General features: G+C 43.3%; 1 protein-coding gene across 1 annotated transcript in view; it reads left to right on the top strand.

Moving 5' to 3' along the window:
- ANO2 (anoctamin 2) overlaps positions 1–17,710 on the top strand; it is a 340,992-nt gene that overhangs the window by 302,738 nt on the left and 20,544 nt on the right. The window contains exon 20 of the mRNA XM_055315496.1: positions 1,139–1,284. Within this exon, the coding sequence (XP_055171471.1) occupies positions 1,139–1,284 (146 nt within the window). The remainder of the gene's footprint in view (positions 1–1,138; positions 1,285–17,710) is intronic.

Genomic DNA, 17,710 nt, shown 5'->3' with positions numbered 1-17,710 from the left:
TATGCTACATAGATTAGCTCCCTTAACTGACCCTGGACTAGTTAATATTTATTTTCTCATAGATAGGAAATTTAAAGCTTATGGAGTTTTAATAGCTTGTCCAAGAAAATATAGCTGGTGAGTTGTGAAACTGGGTTTTAAGCAATTATTTTCTGCCATCAAAGATCAGAATTTTACCCACTACACTACATCACCATACTATGTCTTCTTGATGGTAAATGGTATTACACAGGACCCTAATCAAAACATTATTTTGAACTATTAGATTTCCACTGTCAGAAGCCCTTTCTAAGAATGGAAGCCATACCTAAATGATACTGAGAATACTCTTCTGGAAATAGCTACGTAGAAGTTAGATGATTCCATGTGGGGAATGTGGGGGGGAATGCCTGCATTATATGGAGTATGGACTTCAAAACCCCTTTAACTCTCCAAGGCTGATTCTGACCACTCTGCTATTAATTCTCCTCCCAACTATCTCCTAGAAACTTTCTCTTAGATCAGTTAACAGAACTGGCACCTTATTCCTTTACCTAATTTCATTCTCTGTGATTATATATCAATGGAAAGTATGAAAAGACTATACCCCTCAGGCATATTTTAGCATCTAGTATTGAAAATAATAAAGTTATTTATTGATTGCTTACTATATCCAGTTATTATGCTAGGGATCATACAAAACATTGTTTCACTTAATCTTCAGAAGCTAGGCTATTATTATTTTGGTTGATTTAGTCTACTTGGGCTGTCATAACAAAATATCATAGACTGGTTGGCATAAACAACAGAAATTTATTTCTCACAGTTCTGGAGACTGGAAAATCCAAGATCAATGACTGGCAGTTTGTTGTCTATGAGGGCCCCCTTCCTGGGTTTCAGAAAACTATCTTCTTACTGTGTCCTCCCCCACATACTGTAGAGAGAAAGATCAGTGCTTCTCCTTTTCTTATAAGGCTACCAATCCTATTGGACTAGGACCCCAGCTTTATGACCTCACTTAATTACCTCCTAAATACCCTGTTATCCTCAAATGTAGTCACATCTAGCGTTAGCACTTCAACAGATGACTCATGGGGGAATTCAATTTAACCTGTGAGAGTTCCAGAGGATTTTGGTGACTGGTCCATTTCTTTCCCAGGAAGCTAAAGAAACTATTTCGGAAGCTGAAAGATGAGACAGAACCTCGAGAAACTGACTCTGCCCACTCGAAGCATCCAGAGCAGTGGGACCTAGACTACAGCTTGGAGCCATATACTGGACTGACTCCAGAGTACATGGAGATGAGTAAGATCCCATGATCTTTCCTTCTACTGGGGGGAGGTTTACACAGGGTGTCTGCATGAAGGGCAAGGAAGAGGGTTAGGGGAATGATAGGGGCAGTCTCTGCATCTTCTTGAGCTTCATCCTACACAGTGTCACCTTCAGTGCCACATGGAAGTGGGGAGGGTAGAGTAGAAGGAATCCTGGAATGAGAACCAGGAGCAACTCTTATTACCACCTTGACACTAGGGTGATACATTCTTATTCTTGGGCTTCTTCTCATCTATGAAATGAGAAGTTTGGTCTCTCAGGTCTCTTCCCCTGGTTTCTGTCATTGGTAAACCTGAAAGGGTTTATTGAAATTTCCATTAAGGAAGAGTAAAGTAATCCTATGACACTCAGGGCAAGGATACATATGTCTTTGACATGGAGAATATAGGAGAGTCCACCACTGTACTCAAGTGGGGCTGGGTAAAATGTTAACTTTTCTCTTAAAAAGTTGGGATGTTTATGTAGGGGATGAGAGGTAGATTTCTCATTACAGAGCCTCTTGCTCTTCTTATATAAAGCTTGAAAGCAAGAGTGCATGTGGTATATAGGCTGGTAGAACACAGTCATTTCAGAGGTGGTTTTTAGCCATGAATTCTCCATTTTAGATTAGCTGCCTTCAAACTCTTGGTTTCATGTGAATAATCCTGACCTTTTATTGGGGTGGATATTTGAGAAGCCTCTTCCCCTGACTTGGAACTAACGAATTAAAAACATTGGACCAAGAGGTCAGCCACATCACCTCAACATTTACTCAAGTTAGAATGTGTGGAGATCCATTGGAAGAATCATTCAGTACTCTATCATTGGCCCAGTGTTGTGTTTGCATAATGGCTCTTGCCTCCTGTGGTTCATCATGTGTAATAGGGGACCCCCATGCCTCTCTGTGTACCAGGTCCTTCACTTGTTATTTCTAATGGATACTTCTCCTCTTCTGTTTATAAGAATGTGTGTATGTATGTTAAGGGTGGAGGGATGGATAGGGTCTAGGTTAGGTGGGTATGAAAGTTCTGTGGTTCTAAAATTCCAAGCAAAATCTTCACCTTGTAATCTAAATAAACTCACCAGAGAAAGAACAATCATTATATCTATTGCAGGAACAAGAGGCTAGGACCTAGTTTAGGTAAGCATGGAGTTCCCTTATGCTCTTTACCTTTATCTAAGTGCTGCTGCCGATCCTTCTCCAACAGTGAACCGGGTATTTATGCCAAGGCAATCACTTCTATGGCAGATGCCACCTCTCTATGTCTACCATCCTATCAGACAGAAATTACTGCCACAGGGTGAGGCTTCTATTGGGCTCTGTCTCCCACCCAACCCCTACCCTCCAACCCCAGCCCTCCAACCCCTCACAGAGCTGTCCATGTAGGTTTTCCTGGCCTGCCTATCTGTCTGTCTGGGTAGCTGGCTATTTCAGAGCTTCTTCTTTTGAGTCCTTGAGAGCAGAGACACTTGAGCTCTATTCCCTAGATTCAAACCCTGGCTCTGTGACCAACTTATCTGGACAGCTTTGGGTAAGTGGCTACCTTATATGTGTCTCAATTTGCTCTAGCTGTAAAAATAAATAATACATGAAATAATAATTAATAATAATTATAATATCTACTGCATGAGATTGTTGTACTTAATGCATTAGTATCTGTGAAGTGCTTAGAAGAGTATCTGGCACATCTAAAAGCCATGTGTCATCAAGTATTGCTATTTCTCTTAATGGTCTTGAGGCCCTAGGAAAGCAGAGTGTAGGGATATATGTGCACTTTGTCTGCCATCATGTTGCTGAATGGACACCCAGTATGTGTTCAGACTTGGGCAATTTGCAAAGTAAAAGAAGAGGGGAAAAAACCAAGAACTAGACTTAATGACCTCTGAAAAAAGTTCATACTCCGATTTTGTGGAGTGAAATTCATTCTATAGATTAAAACACACACACACACACACACACACACACACACACACCTCCTTGTAGGCTATAAGGGAACAAAACAACCATATAACAGAAAGTTTGAAAATACAGAAAAGAAGGGAATAGGTCTCCCAAACTTACCTTGAATCAGCCCAATTTTTTTTAGCATTTTGGTACCATTTCTTCTTAGACCCTTTTTATTAGGCATATGATTTTTAAATAAAGTTGTAATCATAAACACACATTTGTTGCTCTTTTTTCACTTAGTATTAGATGAATAAATATTTCCAAGTTGTCATATATTATTCAAAACTAAGAGCTGCATGATAAATGATCCCTCTAATAAATGTACCATAGTGTATTTGCCGATTTTCCAGTGAAGCACATTGGAGACCCATTTTCCAATTCTTCCCCTGTTTTAATGATCTAATATATATTATATTCCTGCCTATAATCTTTTCCATATTTACTAATGATTCCTCAAGGTAGATTCCCACAGATGTGATTACTAGATTGAGGGTATAGCCATTGTATAGTTCTTGATTTATTTTACCAAATTGCTTTTTTAAAAAATATTTTATTATTCATTCATGAGAGACACAGAGAGACAGAGACATAGACAAAGGGAGAAGCAGGCTTCCTGCGAGGAGCCTGATATGGGACTTGATCCCAGGATCCCAGGATCAGGACCTGAGCCAAAGGCAGAGGTTCAACCACTGAGCCACCCAGGTGCCCCCCAAATTGCTTTTTAAAAGGGTTAGACCAATTCACAGAGCCACAGGCAATGTATGAAATACTCTTCTGGTGAATACAAGTTATTTAGTATCTTGAGGTAATGTGATATGAAGGAATTATCAGTGTACAGTAAGCTTGAGATTCTCAGCGTGTGGCCACCTTGTTCTACCTTGTTGATCTGAATATTCCAAACTCATCCTTTAAGACAGCTTTTCACAGTGTTTTCTCTGTAGAGTCCTCCTAGACCAAGCCCCGTTCCCCCTGCATGAGGAATTATTATTTGCATAAATTATTTAATTCATTAGTTTTATTAATAATTAATTATTTGCATTTCTGTCCCAATGTTACATATCGTATATACACTGACAGTGTATCTAACAGGATTATGGTAATATTGCTCACATATCTGTTCTTCTACAGACCCAGTCTATTGGATTCTAAAGAACAGTGTGTAGGAATCATGGCTTATTCATCCTCATGCCCTCCATAACCCAGCACATTTCCTGGCACATAATAGATACTGTGTCTGATAAACAAAGATAAATAAATGAATGAATGATTTATTACTTAATGAGGGAAGGTTTCTTAACAGAAGTAAGTGTTTAACAACTTTAAGAGGCAAATGAAGGATCATTTTCAAAGTGGGGCTTGGTTGATGGTGGGTCAAGCATGTTTTGAAAAGAGATTTCCAGCTGTAGATAGGATATTGGACTTGATCCCCAAGGTCCCTTTTGGTTCTGACAGTCTACAAATTAACAATAAGAGTAAGGGAGAGCATTCCAAGAAAAAGGATTCACAAGGTCAAAGAGTCTTCTGATAAGTGTTAACAAAGCAAATGGTGGTTTTGGGGTAGGGAGAGTTTAGAAGAAGATCTCGTATGTGAATGGTGAACCCTGAAGATCAGACAAGTTTGTGTTTCACATCAGGCCATAGAGAGGAGTTGTAAAATCTTGACCAGCGCTGTGACTGTGTTTCCCTTCAGGAAATAGGCAGCAAGTACAGAGGGGAAGTGGTAAGACAGAGGAAGGAAGAAGAAACAGAGGTGTACTTGTTTACTCATTCTTGTATTTGTCAAACACTTACTGAGCATAAGAACAAGTTTGGAGACCAGGACAGAGTCCTCAACAGTTCAGAAGGATAGTGATTCAGTCAACAATTCCACTGATTCTGGTTGAGTCTTCTGTGGACGAAGAAGCCTGGATCACACTTGGGTTTTCCCAGCTGGGTTCCACAGATACTCACTCCCAGAATTCTTTAGGCCATTTTACTAAGGTATCAGTCATTTTAGAGACATGACGATTTTATTTTGTATTTATATAAGTACAAGTCCTGTGTTTCTGAGTTAGATTCCTTTGATTCCTTTTGTCTCTGGAATATCCTCTTCCCCCTTGAAGGGAGCATTTGCGCCCATGTACAATCAAAGTCAGGGCTGCAGACTAAACTTTACCAAACATTATTCCATCTGGCAGTGTAGGCTGAGTGAGGGTAGGGGTGGGCCCTGGAGCCAAACCACCAGGTTCCTTGTCCCAAGCCTGTTACGGCTAGCTACATGACTCTGGGCTTGACACATAAGGTCAGCCAGGCTCAGTTTTCTTGTCCAGAGAGTAGATTTGATGATAGTAGCACCTACCTTATAGGATGGTTCTGAGAAGTAGGTCATGGATAGACAGTAGTTAAAAACCAGGGCTTGGTACAAGTAGGTTCTCATGAATACTAACTGCCACTGTTCTTGTCAAGAGTCCAATTTCTTTACCTTTAATTTGGGAATTAATTTTTAGAACTAAAAAAAATTTGAAGCCCAGGGGCGCCTGGGGGGCTCAGTCAGTTAAGTGACTGACTCGTAATTTCTGCTCAGGTTATGATGTCAGGGTTGTAAGACTGAGCCCTGAGTCAGGTTCCATGCTCAGCAGGGAGTCTGCTTGAGATTCCCTCCCTCTCCCCTTGCCCCTGCATGCCCCCCCCACTCACTCTTGTGCATGCACTCTCTCTCTCTCCCTCCCTCTCTCTCTCTCTCAAAGGAAGGGAAGAAAGAAAGAAGATAGAAAGAAAGAAAGAAAGGAGGAAAGAAAGAAAGAAAGAAAGAAAGAAAGAAAGAAAGAAAGAAAGAAAGAAAGAAAGGAGAAAGGAAAAAGAAAATAAACTCTTAAAAAAAATAAACAGTCTGAAGCCCTTAATGTAATGAGCCCTGGAGGTAGGCTCTACTCTTGAGTGTAGGGTTGGGTAGCGCTGTTGATAGAATGAGGGTACTGATTCAAAGGCATCCCATTCAGAAGCCCTAGATGTAAACACTCCAAGATGTTTGCCTTTTCAGAGAACTCTAAGCCCTAAGGGCTCTACTTGTCAAGCCTGGCATCCCAAATGGGCTCTTTTGTCATCTGTTTATCTAAAACCCACAAACTTTGTTCCTTTAGTCATCCAAAAAATAATCACCATTGTCTTCCTGACTCAGGAATTCAATTATCCCCCTTAGAGCCTTCCTCCAGCTTCTTAAATACAGCCCAGGTTTTGAGGCCCTTAATGCGGGTGACAGGATGAATTTCTTCTGTCATTCACCTAGTCATTAGGGGAGATCTCATTTTTCTTGGTCATGAGTTTACATCCTATCAAACTTTAATAGAAAGGGAGGTGCCTTATGCTTGCAAATGTACATATTCATTCATTTGAAGTGAAGGCCAGATCATGACTTTGGAGGGCCAAGAGCTGACCATCCCCTCCTTGTCTAGATATGTCCACCAAGACCTGTGAGTATCACCCAGTGGCTAGAAATGCATGGCTGATCCTCCTCAGAGACCAGGGTTGTACTACTCTCCTGAAATGGCCGATTCAAACCTCTTTTTTCAGGAAGGACGTCCTGGAATTGGCATAGACCCTGCCTTCTTCTCCAACATTCCTCTCTGACTTTGCATCAGCTGCAGCTGAGGAAGGGCCTGCTCAGTATGGTCCAGAACCTTTTTTATTCATGGCTCCTTACTTCACTGGCTTTGCATCTACTAAGAATTTTGCATTCCCACTCCAGCCCTCACTGTTCCTCCTTTTTCTTCTTCTTCCTCTTCTTTTTTATTTTTATTTATTTTTTAAAAAGATTTTATTTATTTATTTGAGAGAGAGAGAGAGAGAGAGAGAGAGAAGGAGAGCATGAGCAAGGGGAAGGGAAGAAGGAGAGGGAGGAGCAGACTCCCTGCAGAGCAGGGAGCCCACTGCAGGTCTCCATCCCAGGACCCTGGGATCATGACCTGAGCCCAAGGCAGACACGTAACTGACTGAGCCACCCAGGCGCCCAGGCACATCTTTTTTTTTTTTTTTTTTTTTTTTTTATTAACTGTGTTCCCCATGCTGAACTTTTCATCTCCACGATCTATTTGTTTTATAACTGGAAGTGTTTACCTCCATGTGACTACAGATGCATCCTAACTTGTCTCCTGCTTCCTTTCCCCCTTTCCCATTTCCTTCTCACTTTTGTTTTTTTTTAATTTTTATTTATTTATGATAGTCACACAGAGAGAGAGAAAGAGAGAGGCAGAGACATAGACAGAGGGAGAAGCAGGCTCCATGCACCGGGAGCCCGACGTGGGATTCGATCCCGGGTCTCCAGGATCGCGCCCTGGGCCAAAGGCAAGCGCCAAACCTCTGTGCCACCCAAGGATCCCCTCCTTCTCACTTTTGAAAATGGCTTTTCCAAAATGCAGTCCAGAGCATGTTATATTTTCTATGTAAAATCGTTCCACATTACTGACTTGCCTTACATTAAAGTTCAAGTGCCCTGCATGGTGCAGCTGGCAAGGGCCTCCACACGCTGGCTCTGCAGATGTACACCTGCTAGTCTCCTGCTTCTGGGGTTGGGTTACCTGTGCTGGTCTGTCTGCCTACAGCAAGTTCTTGCTGAACTGCTTAGGCCCAAACATGTCTCTTGAAAGCAGTTTTGGGTTCTTCCATCAACAATTCCTCTCATCCCCTACACCTGCTTTGGTAGAGAAAAAAAATGTGGTTGAGGAAGAGACACCTCTTTTTCCCCCACCTAATGTCACCACTAGGCACAATTCCTGGAATGGAGTAAGACCCCAATAAGATAAATTTTTTTTAAAGATGGATTTATTTTTCTTCAAGAGAGCAGGGGCGAGCAAGAGGGGCAGCAGAGGAGGGAGAGAATCACCAAACAGACTCCCCACTGTTCATGGGCCAGATGCAGGGGTCTGTCCCAGGGCCCCTAGCTTGCAACCTGAACTGAAACCAAGAGTTGGAAACTTACCTGAGCTGCCCAGGCGCCCTTCAATAAAATGTTTCTTAAATGAATGGCACTTTAGTTCCCTTCCTTCAGTGGCAGAGAAATAGAGACCTCACGTCTCTCTAGCCTGTGATATTTGGGCCGGCTTCCCTGTTCACAGTGCACATATTTCTCTATATTTCTTATGTGCAGCAATTTCCATCTCCCAAGACCAAGGTGAACCATGTTTATTATCAGGGCTTCCCTCAAAGAAAAGTCACTTCTGGCTTTAATTTGCTCCTTTGCCTCTGGGGATCAAGTTGTTAGCAGAAGTGGACAGAGTGGAACGCTCCCCCTCAGACTCAGATTTAAGCTCAACTACGATTTCATGTCTTCCCTCTGCAGTGCCGCCATCCTGGCCATCCCCGAGGGCATTGCTGGGTCAGGATCTCAAGGGCTAGTGGCAGAGAGAGAGGGGCAGACAGGTACAGGAAAGGGCCTTGTCACAAAACAAGAACAAAATAAAACAAAATGCAGCTAACTGTGTTTTCCTCAGAGAGGCTAGACCTCTAAAGGTTCCATTTGACTGAGCAGAGGTGTGTTACAGAGAATGATCCATTCTCTTCTTTGTTTTGTCCTGTTGTTGCCAGCTCACCAAACTTCCTTGGTGAACCCATGTATCAAGGCAGCACTAACTCTGGCCTGCAACTAGAGACTTCTCTCCCAGCGTCTCAGGCTTATTTGGGGGCATTAGACCAGGCCAGGTGAAGAATCAATCCCTGGGGAGACATTTCTCAGCTCCTCTGCCTGGAGACTCTACTCCTGTGACTATTCCTTTGTCCCTGTTCGATCACATGGATGGTTTCACTGCCTTCTGGGCCCCTAGCTGAGAAATCTCAACATCGCTTTGCTTCCACTTTTCTGTGTCCATATCCCTTCCATCTGGGCAGTTTGGACTTTCCTCTGGAATATCTCTGGAAGCCACTTCTTCTGCTCAGCCACTTAACCTCCTATACCTGGTGCTTTTCCTGGCACAATCTCAACACATCCTTTGCAACCACCAACCACTATCTTGCTACTGCTCTGTTACATTTTCCAACATTAGCATTGGTCTTGTCATCCATTATTCAAAGACTTCCAGGGTTCCAATTCTTTACCAGGGCCTTTGTGGGACGTCCTTTCAATGCATTTAACCCTAGGCCCCTTTACGCATCCTTGGTCCAGCCAAAATGGATCCCAGCAGGCAATTTCTCACCCACAGCTCCCATTTCACTCCTTTCGTCTCTGACCTTCCCTAGCCACCTTGCCCTGGAACTCCTGGTGCCTTCTCATTCTGGGGTCACCTCCTCCCCAAAGCCCCTTCCCTCCCTTACCCTCCTTTCCTTCCCTGCCCTCCCCCATTCCTCAGGATTTTAGCTGCCCTCACTGCCCCTCCCCCGCCAGGATTTCAGACAGGCTGCTTCCTAAGCCAGCAATGCCTCTGATAGCTCTTGGTAACTAAATTCCTGGGGTAACTAAATTCCTAGTGCAGGCCCCACCACTACACTAACATTGAAGAGACTCCTAACTCTGGGAAACAAACAAAGGTTTGTTTAAAGAAGATGTGGTCTATATATACAATGGACTATTACTCAGCCATCAGAAACGATGAATACCCACCATTTGCTTCCACGTGGATGGAACTGGAGGGTATTGTGCTGAGTGAAGTAAGTCAGTCGGAGAAGGACCAACATTATATGGTTTCATTCATACGGGGAATATAAAAAATAGTGAAGGGGATTAAAGGGGAAAGGAGAGAAAATGAGTGGGAGATATCAGAGAGGGTGACAAAGCATGAGAGACTCCTAACTCTGGGAAATGAACAAGGGGTAGTGGGGAAGTGGGTGGGGAGACAGGGTGACTGGGTGACTGGGTGATGGGCACTGAGGGGGACACTTGATGGGATGAGCACTGGATGTTATACTATATGTTGGCAAATTGAATTTAAATAAAATACTAAAACACACACACACCAAAAAGCCCTCGTAAGGAGTGACTGAATACACGAGGGTAGCCCTTATCCGGCTCCGCCTTTCTCTCTCTAGGCTGAAACATCTCCCTTCCTGCAACAGTGCAGTCCATTCTCATGTAGTAATGGGCTGAGAAACCAGTGGGTAGGTTACCAAGAATGGGAGTTACCCATGTTTCTCCCCCTCCTTTACTGTTTCCCCCTCCCCCGCCTCCCCTTTGCTTCTGCCTTCTCCCCTCCCCCAGCTCAGGCCTATTATGTACTCCTTTCCAGGGCCTAAGCCAAGGAAATAAGAGAAGGCGTAATATGAACCCTTCCACGCTGCTCTTAGGTAGCAGCCCTGGGAAATAGCTTGCTGGGGGGAAGAGAAGACTGAGGTCCACAAATATCACAACCTTGTCAGAGGCAATAGTTTCTGCCAATCCTGTGGAATGACTACAGGTTGGTGGTAGTAAGCCTATCACTGCTTCTGACTTCTCTGCATCTCTGTTTTCAAAGCCAAGCCCCTTTTCTCTTCGGATGATCAACGTAAGGCAGAGCAAACAATCTCTGCTTCCAGTCTTCACAGGGTGTCTGTCAGGTGAGAAGCCGGTGTGACTCCAGCTCTGCCTTTATCTGGAAGTGTGACCTTGAGCACATCATCTCTCTGGACCTCACTTTCCTCCTTGACATTATAGGGAATTAGACCAGATGATGAGTTTCCGCAGAGATGCGACCCACTGGTCTGTGATCAATACCAATTGTGTAATATGTCACAAGTTGGGTGCTACTGATCATATCATTTAAAAATATAAGGTGGAGCGGAGTCAATGTCACCCTCACTTTCTCACATTTCCAGATTATTTTTGAGTGAGAGAGCAAGGCAGGTTTCAGCATGCACAAAACCTGCCATCCTCCCCCCGCCCCATTTAGAAGTGAATGAACATAATCATTTTTCACTGAGTGCCTTGACAAGAATAAAGAGTTTCAAACCCTGGTAACATCTAGGGTCTCTTCCAATGTTGGCATTCCATTTCATACATCCAGCTAGATAATACACTTGGAAGCCAGGAGGCCCAGGGAGTGATGCGAGTTGCCTAAGATCACCCTGCAGATCCATTAGTGGAACTGAGGCTAGAGCCTCTTTCCAGATCATTTCACAGGAAACTTTCATTAGGACCCATGGGAACTTGGGCTTTAGTGGAGGGATAGGGGTAGAGTGAGCTTTCCTCCTTCCTTCCCAACAGGCTAGACCTCTCAATTCCAGAAAGACCTTTGTCTTGGGCTTTGAACAAAAATGCGAGCAGTGAAACCAAAGCTGCCCACTCCCTCTGGTGTGCCTGACATGGTGATCCTTGGCTCTGCTCTCAGCTGTCAGCTTCCTTCTCCGTGATCCCCAGGACCACCCGTGCAGACAGGAAGTGTGTTGAGCCCACTCTGAGCCTGTCAGTTGTAATGGTGAGGCTGGTCATCAGTTGAGGGAGGCAGCAGGGAGAAATGTATTATATTTACATTTTTCTCAATTGAGCTGGAACCAGGGCCCAGGGTCCAGGAGGCATGGGGGAGGGGCAACTAGGTGAAGGGGAAGCTGGGAGTGGGGGTGAGGCTGGGAGTTGGCCTGTGGAGGGGGCCCTGGCTGCAAGGAGCTACCTCTGGGCAGGCCTAGGTGGTGGGGATGGGCTGGCCCCAACAGAAACCTGAGAGTGGGGGATTAAGCGGGAGAAACCTGTGAGGGAGGCAGCAAGCTTTCGAGGGAATCTCCAATATCAAACCCTTTTCCTGAAGAGTTTACTGTGAGGGGGACTTCAAGGGTAGTCGTCCTCCCGACCCCCACCACTCTGAGGGGAGGAAGGAATGCCAGCCCAGGAGCAGGCTAACATTAATCATCACTGTCCCCAACCCCAGAATGAGGCTTCAAAGCTTTTTGGCCACAGGCCCCTCACAGCCCCATCATGGAGTTTAACACAGGACCTGATGGCAGGAAATTCTTCTGTTGCTTTAAGGGCTGCAAGCATGGTTCTGTGAAGCTTATGGCAGTTTGGCTCTTACAGAATGGAATTTGGTATAAGAATATAGGCCTGAATTTAATTCTACAAGTTCCAAAGACTCTCTTGATCAAGTTTTATTACCATTTGATCAGATAAATAAGTGATATAATTGAAGACCAATGGCCTATGTTCATATTCACGGAATTGTGAAGGGAACTTCTTGAGGGCAGAATTTGTGTCTTATTCATAGCACCTAACCGTGGGGCCTGGCACACAGTAGGTGCTTAATAAATGTCTGAAGGAGAAAGAAAGGAATAAAGAGTGAAAGAGGTGGTTCTATAGTGAAGACCTTGAAGACGAAGTGGCAATTGGACTCTCCAGGTATCACTGTTCACCAGAGCTCTCCAGACCCCTTGGCTGTGTTGATTCAGTTGGGACACCCCCCAAAGCCCCCAAACAGGAGCCAAGATGCTTTATTTTCAGGTACTTATAATGAGGGAATTCTATCCTCCCAAAGGCAGGTCTCTTGCAGCAATACAAATTGGTAGACTTGTCCAATCTGGGTAGTTAAGGCAAAATATCCTATGTAATAGTCAGCTACTGCTATGATAAAACTTTATAACAAATAGCCCAAAGTCTTAGTGACTTGCAAGTGAGACAGAGAATAAAGGACAATGGAAAGAGCTGGCTCCAGACATCAATGAGTATCCTTCCCTGGTAATGATCAAGCAAAGGAAGCCAAGTGGCTTTTTTTTTTTTACTCTTTCTTATTAGAGAAACAGTAGAAAAGTCCAGATAGAGCAATAACTTAGGTGACACCCAAGATCCCTTCCATATTCTGATGTCCTTTGGTCATGGATGGCAGAGGACTGCACTGGATAACTTCCAAGTTTCCAACAGACTGGAGAAGTAAATCTAGTCCCAAGGGTGCCTTAGCTGTAAATGATTAAATATTCCAGAGTATCTGTACAATCATTAGCACTGAAGCCTGAATATCCTTTCATAGTACTTCAAGATTGTCTGCTACAAGGTAATGTCTTAAAGAGCCGGGAAATTCCTTTCCCTGAGCCATCCTGTTTATACAAACTGAGTCATCTCACTAGATAATCAGGCACCTGCCATCTTCTCCAAATCACATTTAAATACAGTGTAGGCAGTATCCAGGGTCTCATTCTAGTATTTCTGGGAAGTACGGTGAGTCACAGGTCATATCTCTGTCTCTCTGTCTCTCTGTCTGTCTCTCTCTCTTGCTTTTGAGGCATACATTGCTTGTCATTTTTTATGCTAGGAGTCCCTCTCCCCATACATACTTAAGAGAAAAGGCAAGAGTATATCTAGATACCATACCTCTCAGTGTACTACTGAAGGCTCCTGACATCCAGGAGATGCCCAGTCAGTGCTTGCAAAATGAGTGAATGAGTGAATGGAAGGCAGTCTTTAAGGTTAAAACTTACTGAGCACTCCATCACTTTCCCATTTCTTTTCTTGCTGTGGCAACCAGGAAGCTCAGAGTACACTTTGTTGCTCAGATATAGCCCCTGAATGGGTACTTAGAGTTTGCATATTTGTTTCTCCCTCCTTTCTTTGTTATTTATTTTTCCTCCCTAAAATTCCATAAGCCTAATTATGAGTTCTTTTTGTTGACTTTTTCACAGCCCTTTGGGGAGATGAAAGGGCAAAGGAATAAATGAAATGAAGTCATGATTTGTTGCTTGGGAACTTGTTTCCAATCATGCCTGGTTTCATTGCCCTTCCACCTCACTGAATGTGTTACCACAGCCCAAATGAGTAGATGGGAGGATGGATGGATGGATGGGTAGATGAGGGGAAGGAATGAATAACTGGCCTTCACATTTCCATTTTGCAGGTGGATAAAGTAAACAAGAATGAGTAAGCCAAGTCATTCATTTGCCCCCAATAAACATTTACTGGAAATTCACTAGGCTGTTCTCTGAAATTCAGAAATAAACCAGTATGTCTCACCAACTCAATTTGGTCTAGTTTTACGAAGCTGAACTAGGTGCATTGATTTAATTTTTTGAGGTGGCACAAATGCAGGCCAGACCAAAGCAAGGACACAGAAAACAGCAGGGACAGCTCCAATGCACCAGCTGTAGAAGACATGTGAGTGAATAATCTTTGGAGATTGAAGATATGGGTACACATTGCTGGTTCATTGTCTGACAAGAAGATTAGAAATCAGATCAGAGAAGATCCAATAAGCTGCTCTAGGAGATGTGAGAGCAGCTAGGGAGGGGGAAGGACACTGTTGCATCGGGGTAGAATATTTACATTTTTGTGTGCTGAAAGGACATTGAATTTGGTTGGCAGCAGAAACTATCTTTTTTTCCCATCTTCATCAATTGCTAGGTACGTGGCCCTGGGAAGATTATTTCACCTCTCTAAGCCTCAGCTTTCTTACTTGAAAAATGGAAATAATAACACTTGACACCGAAGATTATTTTACAAACCAGAGAGCATGCTATCTACACATGATAGATGTGTAGGAAATGTTGGTTGAAGGTCCATGAAGTCTGAGCATTTGGAGTTTTACTTAGAGGCTGTGGAAGAGGAGAAGTGGGCAGAGTTTTCCAGACTATACTGTCCAGGCCTTTAAGCACCCTGTGGCTGAGAGCCACATTCTTCTGCCCTTTGCTAAGGTCATCAGCAGGGTTCATCCCAGAAGGCTCCCAGCTTCTGTTCCCAAGGTAGAGAAGAGGGCTGCTTACGGGTTGGTCTCCATTGTACTATCAACCTGTGTTCTATTGTTATAACTAGACTCTGAATTGTTGACTAGCAGGACTCTCAAAAGTCACTGGATCTTCTTTCTCCATCTGAAGAAACTAGTATTTCACAGTTCATGTGGCAGTGAGGAAATAGTGGGGGGCTGGGTCTCTTTTAATCACAAAGAATATGCCTTGCTGATCTTGTCCCAGTGTTGCATTGATTTGTATGCAGTAAACCCGTAATATTCCTTTAAGCCTGTTCCTTCCTATTATGACTTCCAGAGTTTCTGAATTTAGTCTGATCTGTTGTATAAAACCCAGGTGATTCTCTACGTATCGAAAAGGAATTCCATGTACTGTCTTTATTTCCTAAGTAAGTTTGGATATTTGGATCACTGGTTTTCAGGAAAGATCTTAACTACCAGCCATATAGCCAGCCTTCAAATGCCTCCTTTACTTTGTTCTTCAAGTCAAGCCCAATGGTTGTGAAGCCTTAGGGATCTGCTGTGAATTATTCCTGCCCCAGTGCTCTTTTAATGCTTCTGTTAGAGTTCTAACTCTATGACACCAGCAGGGTTTGTTTACATGTCCAACTTCTCCATTGTATACTATGAGTTCTTGGGAGGATGGCACAGTAATCTGTTCATCCTTGTTTCCTAGCAACAGATATAGTGCCTAGTATGTAGAATGTGCTCAATAAATGATTGTTGGATGGACAAATGAATGAATGGGGAGAACCTTCTTATACTCTTTCAGGGCTTTTAACTGTTTTCCTAAGCAGTAGAGTCCCATGCTCATGCCCTCATTATCTCTTCCCATTTAATGATCAACCAACTCTTGTGATTCCTTTTTATACCAGATACTCTCAGTGCTGAGCTCCATTGGCTTCCCTTGCCCTCAGGTGAAGGGCATCACTGGGTACAGCCTTGTAATATGGGTTGATGAAATAAACAGTGTGACCTTCCCTTAATATATGTTCACATAAGCATTTATATTAATGGACTGTTTCTAGCTGAATCTTTTCAGCAATTGCTTCCTGAGTGAGAAGACAAACTCACATTAATGAGTGTGACTTGCACTGTTTTTTAGTGATTCAAGAAAGGGAGTATTTTTAAGCCCCCAGTTTTTAATCTCCTTGAGCAGACTGTGTTGTTTTTCCTAAGCTATAGAAAGTTAAGGGAAAAAAATACTGAAACAATTTTCATTAGATTTAAACTCTCCTAACTTATACCACTTTCTTCAAAGTCTTCTGTACAAGTTACAGCACTATAAACTGCTGTGTGGAGGTGTCAGCTTTTCATGCCCCATCTCGTGTCACCATCACTAAGTATAATGATTTCCATTCACACAGTTTAGTCTGCCTCTTTTTGTATCTGTTTTGAGTTTACAGCTGGTGAAAAAATAAGTTTGTATTGGTGAAACAAATAGCCTCTGAACACCTGCTCTGGGATAGGCAACACACAAAATTGTGAGGATTCAATAAAGAATCAGATATGTCCATGATCTCAAGGGATTCCCCACCTTGGGAGCAAGTCAAATAGACAGAATGACATGTGCAAGGCATTATGGGAGTGAAGAGGTTTGATGCCCATGGTACTCACTTCTTCCTGGGTGAGGTGGTGGGACTCGGTTAGAGGGTCTTCATAGAGAAGGTTAGGTTTGAGTTGGACCTGAAATGTTGACAGTAATTCAGTCAGTATACAAGAAGAGAAGAAAAATTAGTGCAGCACAGATAGTAGTGGTACGAATGAAGGCTCAGGAATATGGAAAACACGGTGAGTTCGAAGAAGTACAAATAGATTTTGAAATGGTTGGAAAGTAGTCAGAGTTGATCTCCAAGCACAACAGCTAAATATTAGCCCTGAGCTCAAAGCATGGGTGGGGAGGAGATGTGTCTGAAAAAATACATTGGAGTTAGATCACAAAGGGTCTTAAATGCCATGACAAGGATCTGGGCTTTAGAGTGTGTGTGTGTGTGTGTGTGTGTGTGTGTGTGTGTGTGCGTGCATGCATGTATGTATGTATGCATGCTCGTGTGCACACACATAAGCACGTCTGTTGGGTGGGTGGATATTTTCACTGAAGAATTTTATTTTTTTAAGATTTATTTATTTATTTATTCATGAGAGACACACAGAGAGAAAGAGGCAGAGACACAGGCAGAAGGAGAAGCAGGCCCCATGCAGGGAGCCCAGCATGGGACTCAATCCCTGGTCTCCAGGATCACACCCCAGGCCGAAGGCAGCACTAAACCGCCGAGCCACGGGGGCTGCCCCAAGAATTTTAGATATATGAGTAAAAACTGTGTTCCATCAAAAGCTTTTCCGCCAATCTTTTCTACCTAATGTACTATTTTTCTTCTTTAAGCAGATTGTCCTGGAATGTCCTTGCTGGAAGCCATCTTGTTTAGTTTAATCCACTTCTCCTTGTTATTTTAACCTAAGCCCAGGTAATGAAGGCCAAGATTTTAATTGTCTCTAGCATCAGGCAGCTTGGGCTGGTGTTGATTTTAGAAGGTTCTGGAGAGGGAGATGAAAACAGCAAAGGAGTTTGGGCCTCGGAGTGTTTCCAGTCTTTGTGCTTCCAGCTTAGCCTTTCTGGAGCACTTTACAGCAGGCTTTGTAAAGATTTAGTTGAAATCAACCTACAGATTCCTCTCTAATTGCCTTGGCCAGGTTTAATCTGTTCTTGGTCAAGCCAAGCTGGCTTCTATTATGCAGTGTGCTGAGGGTTCGGGTGTTATTCTTATCCTAATGGAGGCTGGCTGTTTTTAGAAGCAAATCTCAGTGTTGGTGAAGGCCGGTATCATTGTGTCCTCTGAAGTGAACCCAGAAGGACACCCATCTGATACAACATTTAGGC

This window comes from Nyctereutes procyonoides, unplaced genomic scaffold (genome assembly GCF_905146905.1).
Source record: "Nyctereutes procyonoides isolate TBG_1078 unplaced genomic scaffold, NYPRO_anot_genome, whole genome shotgun sequence".
In the NCBI taxonomy this organism is placed as follows: Eukaryota; Metazoa; Chordata; class Mammalia; order Carnivora; family Canidae; genus Nyctereutes; species Nyctereutes procyonoides.
Note: the sequence above shows the minus strand (reverse complement) of the source record. Positions and strands in the feature narration are given on the sequence as shown.